At 43.4% G+C, this 8,173-nt stretch overlaps 1 protein-coding gene across 1 annotated transcript; it reads right to left on the bottom strand.

Moving 5' to 3' along the window:
- Positions 1–490: 490 nt before the first annotated feature.
- Positions 491–7,248, bottom strand: coa6 (cytochrome c oxidase assembly factor 6). Its single transcript, XM_067988272.1, has 3 exons — positions 7,164–7,248; positions 4,558–4,706; positions 491–2,356 (listed from the first exon to the last, which is right to left on the bottom strand). Exons 2-3 carry the CDS (start codon positions 4,699–4,701, stop codon positions 2,261–2,263), a joined length of 240 nt encoding a protein of 79 aa, XP_067844373.1. The 5' UTR covers positions 4,702–4,706; positions 7,164–7,248; the 3' UTR covers positions 491–2,260.
- Between the last annotated feature and the right edge of the window lie 925 nt (positions 7,249–8,173).

Below are 8,173 nucleotides of genomic sequence, written 5' to 3'. Positions count from 1 at the left end.
CCTTGCTCCATTTAACATCCCCCCTTCCTTGCTCCATTTAACATCCCCCCTTCCTTGCTCCATTTAACATCCCCCTCCCTTGCTCCATTTAACATCCCCCCCCCCCCCCATTGCTCTATTTAACTCCCCCTTGCTCCATTTAATCCATGGGATGAAAGTCCTTTCCTTCTTCTGGTTACTAAGGAACTTGTGTAGTGGCTGTCTTAACCCAGGTACCATTAGATATGAGCTCACAGCACAAAACTGCCCAAATTTGGTAAAATCAGCAATTTGAAACCACAAAGTTGGTGCAGGAAATAGAAATATGGCCCAGATGTGGGAGAGGGGTGAAGGGGGGACATTGCTGGGCACAGTAGAGGCAGCTTTACTGCTCTACGTCTTGCCAATACCATTTTAAGCTTGGAATACTTAATCCTGGTACTTAAAGACTGGTACTGTTCATTTAGGGCAGGAAAAAAACTAAAATATACATTAAGGCCAGGGCCAGATCAGCAGTGAGAACAATGAATTTATTTCGCAAAATACCACTATGATCGCAGCAAGATGCAAGTTGTGATTTGATTATTTCATCATTTTGTATTACACAGTCCAAGTATCAAATGGGCAACAGAACCTATCCTGCAGCCTTGACATTTTTAGAAGAAGAGGTCCAGTGAATTGATTATTTGAAGTTTCAGTATCCAACAACTTTTAATTTGGGGGGGGGGGGGGGGCAGTATGTCATCAATACGTTGATTAAAGACATGAAATAGAAATACAAATGGGACAGCTGCAGAGCTATTCGAGGAGCATCACAGTGAAAGCAATCTACAGCAACCATGCCCACAGGAGGGTGGGTTTGGAGATTTCCTCTGGTCACTTTGCATTTGTGACCTCGTAAACATCCTAGGCAGTTTCAGAAATCATTTACCTCACTTTTGCTGTAGGAAGACTACATATACTTGATTAATTCACTTCCTTCATATGTTAAATTTTATTTATTAAATATATATACTTCTCCAAACCTGTATATATTTATATATATATATTAAATTAAGGCTATTTGAAGAGACAAATTGTGAAATCAAGATTTCTCAATGCATTTTGTTAGATTCTGAATTCTTTTAAAAAGTAATGTGTACAGCTAAAGGGGAAATTAGAAGAAATATATTATAATAGTTTAATCATGAATCGGGCCAGTTCTCTACCCATTGCTGTACCTGCTGAGACATCCTCCCACATTTCACTGGTTCGCCAGCAGGGGGAGCATTAGCTCCCTTCTGCATCCGGACATGCAACATACCCAGGACCAGTTAGCCTTCTGATGCTGTCTCACAAAATTAAACTAATATTAATTTCATTTTAAAAGTGTTGAGTATGATTTTTAAAAATAATTTATACAGTGATGTCACCAGGATTTTCCAGTAAAGTGCATTAAGAAAAGTCAAGGAACAGGAGAAGGACATTCAGCCCATCCCTCTAAATGTGGCAGGGAATGGGAAGCTTTGTACCATGGCTACCCATCAGTATAATTACAGATGCAGCCCTTCCAAACCTGGGTTGTACCTGGAGAGTGCAGTATGAAGTCAATTAACACTCGTGTGAAGTACTGATGGTCACAGCCACCAGTCACTGGTGGTGGAAGAAATTCCAGGCAATAAATTAAGTGGATCAGGCAGCATCGAAGTGTATTGGATTTAAGTGCAATTTTTCCTACACCACACTGCCACCAATGTGGTAAATAAACTGGCAACACTGACAGTGGTACAATCTGACAGCTAAAAAATGGTCATGATAGCATGCTACCCAGAATGCACTGCAATGGTGTTTCCTGGGGGCCATGATGTCTTTTGCTCGCTACCTGTAGTGAAATTGTAAATGTGTTCGTTATAAAACACGTTTACAACTTCACTACAAATACCGAACAGAGGAAATCTTAGGCCCGAGCAGTGAATGTGTACAGGGTTGTAACTGCCCTTCTCCGAAAGCACGGCCGCACAAGGCTGGGGAATGGCGATCGGCAGCAAAACTACTGAGAGCTGACCGTTTCTCAAACAGGGTGGGATTGCTAATTACAAGGATCACAGTCACCACCACCCCCCAACCAACAGCAGCCGATCTCTCAACCACCATTCTCCTCAAGAACTGTAAGTAATTTCTAGTAATTTTCAATGATTTCAGCTGTTGTGCACAGTCCATCGTGGCTGGACCAAATTCAGAACATCTACAGCCACCTGTCTCCAAGAGCTGATGCCCGAGTGTCCTCTTCTCTGGTAGACGGTTATAATTTGGTGGTGTTCTCCTGCGGTTGAAATCCCCCACTTTGCATTTTCGCCTTGTATTTCAAATAGTCTCTTCTTTTGTCAAAATACTTTATCTGGTGAGTAAAAGGACAGTCAGTTACAACATACCCAATGCCAATGAAAATACAGTCCTTCTGTTAAACAACATACCCAATGCCAATGAAAATAAAGTCCTTATGTTAAACAAAAACAGTATTTTGTTCTTTTATATTTAATATTACAAGTGCTGTTGTTTCTCAGCTCTACCTCTGCAAGAACCTGTCATTACCGCCATGACCCATTGCCACACACAACTCATAACCCAGCGATGAAGAACAACACATTCACGATTTAGTCATTGCGAATTAGGTGGTCAGGCCCACTACCGCACTCCAGCCACAAGACATCCTCTCTACCGTCCGGGAAGATTCCTTTCGTTATGGAGTGCACAGGGTGATATTTCAATCTTAGTATTTTTTTTCTTCGTCCTTTCTCTTTACGGAATTTTTATTCTTTGCCTGGTCTTTGGTCCGGCTGTCTTCAGCATCTCTGCTATTACCGAGTGGGTGGGTGGTGGCCTCTCACTCCTGGAAAGCTCTCATCTCTCCCAACCTCCCCTTTCCAGCCCCCGACAGAGGGGGTGAAACACAGCCTCCTCAATTGCGATGGCCCAGGCCGTGAACTGATTGAATTCGCCTACTTTCAGCCCCAATCCTTGCCTCGGTGTGTTAAAGCTTCGGTACCACAGCCCCACCTGCTGGCGGACAACTTTTAGTGGGTGAATTATTTTTTTTCCCCGACAGGTAAGCTCATCGTGCTAAAGCAAATGGGGTTGTACTTTCAATAACTACAGTGTTGTGATGCGTGTGTACCAGAATAATTCTGCTCAAATACTGAACTTGCCTCCGAGGCACCAAATATTTGACTGAAAAATGGGAAATCTGAAATAAAAACAGAAAATGCTGCAGACATTTCTAACAAAGTGCCTCCACCCAAAATATGAATCTGCCTTTTCTCTTGCTGCTGTGCACTTCTAGAATTGTTTGTTTTACATTAAATATTTAATTATATCTAATAAAATGGGTCTATTAGGGCAGACCTGTCCAAGCTTTGTCAGAATGGGCCAGATAGACGTGTACCATGGAGACTCAGGGTCACGCAGAATGTTTAAAACCATGCTCCCGTCAATTTGCATATATCTGAAGTTGCTAATAGATCTTGGTGTTCTGAGTTAAGATTTGTCCACCAGTAAGGAGGCACAGTGCTAAGAATAGCCCGTTCTAAACTTGCAGGTGTACAAAATTCAAACAGGACAAATCCGCAAATAGTGAAGTCCAGCCTGGGTTTCAGGGACACACTATATTTGTTTATTCATTCTTGGGGATGTGTCACTGGCAAGGCCGGCATTTATTGCCCATCCCTAGTTGCCCTGAGAAGCTGGGCCGCCTTCTTAAACTGCTGTAGCGGTTTTGATTCAACTAAGTGGCTTGCTAGGCCACTTCAGAGGGCAATTAAGGGTCAACCATGTTGGTGTGGGACTGGAGTTACATATGGGCCAAGTTTCCTTCCCTAAAGGTTAATGAACCAGTTGGGCTTTTACAACAATCCGCCAAATTCATGGTCACTGACACCAGATTTTTATTTCCAGATTTTGTTTTAACTGAATTCTCAAATTGCCACGGTGGGATTTGATTTCACGTTCTCAGGATTACTAGTCCACTAACATAACCATTACACCACCGTACTTGCTACTGTGGCCCCAAGGTCGCAGATTGGACACCACTGTCTTACAATGTCTCAAACGAATGCAGCGTGCCTCAGATTAGCCTCGTGTACACTGTGAAACTTGATAAGGGTGCAGTCGGCTACCCCACTATCCAATCACGGACATTTCATTGTAATAAGGAAAGACCAGCGAGACCTGAGCCTTTCAGCTTGGACAGGAGACATCCAAGAGGTGACCGTATAGAGTTATATAAGATAGTAAATGGTATGGAAAAGGTTAATCCGTAATATTACTCTAAAATAAACAGTGGGAGTAGGACAAGGAGACACAGGTTCAAACTAGTTCAGGACTGATATCAGGAGGCTCTTCGTTATGTGGATAGTGAACATCCCTTAGAATGTACTTCGCAGAATGGTGGAGGCAAAAATACTGCAACTCGATGTAGAAATGTGGGGGTGAAGAGTGTGTGGCGTTGCTCTGGATGGATGAATTAAGAGGGGCTGAATGGCCTACCTCACCCTTAAGTGATGTTGCTTAAAAGGGCTAGGCTACCTTAATTTTAATACTCACCCACTGCTGTGGGCAGCTGCCTTCAAATTCTGTTCTGAATTTCTGACACTCTGAAGAATCCTTGTCCCCTTCATCCAGACACTGCCAGTACCTGTCCCTCGCTCCCCAACAGGTCTTCCTCTCCTCTGCTGTTGGAGCAGTCATTCTGCCTGGGAAATTATAATTTGTATATATATTACAGATCAATGTAGGTATACAGTAAAGGCTGTCTCAGCATCCTCTGGGGGCCTTTATAGATGCGTGGTCAGAGACCAGGTAAAGCTAAGCACACATCAGCTACAGGATTACTCCTGCAGAATGAGCTAGCAAGGGACCATACGCCATACAATTAAAATACCTCCCGGGCTCCAACGGCACAAACCAAATTTTCATAATGCAACGATATTCTTTTCAACGCAACTCTTTATGGCCTCGTCTATTTTCCACTCCCCTCCGCCTTTCCTGAAGCACCTTCCCTCTTTGTGATTCTCAAATTTGGCTGTTCTCGCGTGGGGAGTGTGCTAAGTGAAGACTGCCCACTTCCGCAAAGGGACAGAGGTGACTGGGCAAGTCCCATCCAAGCAGTCACATGCACACAACAGGAAGTTGCGGATCGGCTTTGCAGGGCTCTGGGAGCAGGTCGGATGTCTTCCTTAACTGGCGGACTCAGAGAAAGGGAGAAATAATACAGCAGAGGAAAAAAGGGAAGGAACTTAGCAAGAGAGAAAATAAAAAGTTAAACAGGCAAACTGCACACCCAGAGGTTCAACTGGATGATAACGACATTTTACCTCCTCATTCTCAACATACTGTCCTTTGAAAAAGGGAATGATTTGTTTACCACAGCAATCTTAGACCTGAGGGTCACATATTGCTTTAATTTATATTATAGGCCTCGGATGCTGTTTTATTTGATCCTTCATAGATTAGTTGATCCAGCACGGCTATTGGATAATCTGGTGTCTGGAGCATGGTGATGTTTAACTGCAAATCTCCTGTCCCTTTTAAACCAATGCTGAAGGGACCCCTTGTGGGGAAGTGGTGTACATCAGCAAATAATACCAATTGTTGCTGCTTTTAATTTCTAAAGTCGCTCTATTGTAGTTGCTTGTAAACTTCAGGCACCAGGTCAGAAAAACACTGCATTAAATGACTGTCTTTCTTTGTCTTAAGACTGTTACAGATACAAAACAAAGTGTGATGCCTGGAGGTGACCAATGTGTGTTAGATGCAAGAACATACAACAACTTACACAGTTGTCTTTGAATATAAAGGAAAAGGAAATGGTACGCATCAAGCAAGTAGAAAGATTTTTAAAAATGGAAGGCCAGGATAACTGAAGAGGTTTTGAGAAAGCGACTGAAAGTAGAGAGGGAGGCGGCAAAGGTGGAGGGAGCTGGGGGATCAGGAGAGAGTGTAGGGATATAAGTCAGGAAATCATGAAGGGAGGTATATGCAAATAAGTGTGGGCCATGTGTCATTACCTGTAAGGTATGGACTGTGTGTCGTACCTGTAAAGTACGGACCGTGGTGTCGTTACCTGTAAAGTACGGACCGTGGTGTCGTTACCTGTAAAGTACGGACCGTGTGTCGTTACCTGTAAAGTACGGACCGTGTGTCGTTACCTGTAAAGTACGGACTGTGGTGTCGTTACCTGTAAAGTACGGACCGTGTGTCGTTACCTGTAAAGTACGGACCGTGTGTCGTTACCTGTAAAGTACGGACCGTGTGTCGTTACCTGTAAAGTACGGACCGTGTGTCGTTACCTGTAAAGTACGGACCGTGTGTCGTTACCTGTAAAGTACGGACCGTGTGTCGTTACCTGTAAAGTACGGACTGTGGTGTCGTTACCTGTAAAGTACGGACCGTGTGTCGTTACCTGTAAAGTACGGACCGTGTGTCGTTACCTGTAAAGTACGGACCGTGTGTCGTTACCTGTAAAGTATGGACCGTGTGTCGTTACCTGTAAAGTATGGACCGTGTGTCGTTACCTGTAAAGTATGGACCGTGTGTCGTTACCTGTAAAGTACGGACTGTGTGTCGTTACCTGTAAAGTATGGACTGTGGTGTCGTTACCTGTAAAGTATGGACCGTGTGTCGTTACCTGTAAAGTACGGACCGTGTGTCGTTACCTGTAAAGTACGGACCGTGTGTCGTTACCTGTAAAGTATGGACTGTGGTGTCGTTACCTGTAAAGTACGGACCGTGTGTCGTTACCTGTAAAGTATGGACCGTGTGTCGTTACCTGTAAAGTACGGACCGTGTGTCGTTACCTGTAAAGTACGGACCGTGTGTCGTTACCTGTAAAGTATGGACCGTGTGTCGTTACCTGCAATGCTAGACCATGGGACGTCCCAGGGACGAATGGGCTAAAACTATTTTAAGAGTTTTCACACCCCATAATAATTTTATTCACCTTTTTTATTCCCCGCCCTCGAGTCCGTTGGTTTCCCAGAGACACAAATTCAGGGGGAGTTTATAGGAGACACAACGGCCTTGTTTTTGGGAGTCAGGTAGTAATTTAAATTTAGTCACTGAGAATCTCTCCACGCCATCACTATCGTGGTGCTGTGGAATTTTAACTGTATAAAGGCCCCTAAACCAAGCATAACATTGAATAGTTTTACCTGCAGGCTCCTCCCGGCTCCACAGCCTTCAGATCCCGCTGCGCGAAAATGGCGGAGGAATCTCAGAGGTTTAAAAACATTTCCGGAACTCAGGGTGAGAAGAACGCGTGTTGGCGGGAAGACATTCACGTAACGGACTAAGCAGTTCCGGTTTCTGTGGAGCAGCACGTGACTTGTCGCCATCTTTCTTCAAGGCATAGTATTTATTCCAGAAGATTTCTGATAACAAAGACCATCAGTCCAGTTGAACATGAACTGGGCACATCAAAATATTATAAATCACACTGTTAAACCAAAATAACTGACACTACTAATGACTCCAATTCCTTAATTACACGTTTAGATATGATTATTTCACACTGATTCATATTTAATACAAATTCATTTTCAATATAGATTAGTGACCTACGTGGGGATCACAAGCTGGATACAGATGTGTGAGATTTTTCACCCCATCTTTTCGTCTTTCTAAAATAAAAAACCTACATCCCCCCCCCCCACCACCTCATCTAACTTACTCGTCAGTGAGTTTTAGTTTGTTTTTTGCTTCCACTACCCTACCTGAATGACCATTCCAAATATTGAGCACTGAAATTATCAGAAGTGCTCTAGAAGTGATCTATCATAATTGGTAGTGTAATCACGTGTTAATGACTGCTAATGGACTGTAGCACTGGGGAACTTTATTAGAGATGGTGCTAAGCATCTGGGTAATTTGGCATAGCCGCACACTTATGGCAGGTCTGTTAATTTGGGGAAAAAAGTGCTTGAAATACAAAACAGTTTTGCCAGCGTCTGAGAAGAGAAAAGACAAGTTAACGATTTTGGCGTACAGGCATCATAGAACAATACAGCACAGAGACCGGTCACTTGGCCCATCAACTCTGTGCTTGTGCTTTTCTTCACGAGTCACATAGTTTAATCTGCATTAACATTTAAAAATCTGTTACTCAGAAGAACTCGGAATTCTGCATGCAGCAGGGCCAATTCAATTTAACTGCAAATCGCCT

This window comes from Heptranchias perlo, chromosome 8 (genome assembly GCF_035084215.1).
Source record: "Heptranchias perlo isolate sHepPer1 chromosome 8, sHepPer1.hap1, whole genome shotgun sequence".
Lineage (NCBI taxonomy): Eukaryota > Metazoa > Chordata > Chondrichthyes > Hexanchiformes > Hexanchidae > Heptranchias > Heptranchias perlo.
The sequence above is the reverse complement of the archived record's forward strand: the minus strand, read 5'-3'. Positions and strand labels throughout refer to the sequence as shown.

Coding starts and splice junctions, on each gene's coding strand:
- coa6 (XM_067988272.1), bottom strand. CDS start 4,701: ATGACTGCTCCAACAGCAGAGGAGAGGAAGACCTGTTGGGGAGCGAGG. Junction 2,357..4,557: donor GCAGCTGCCCACAGCAGTGG/GTGAGTATTAAA, acceptor TTTACTCACCAG/ATAAAGTATTTTGACAAAAG.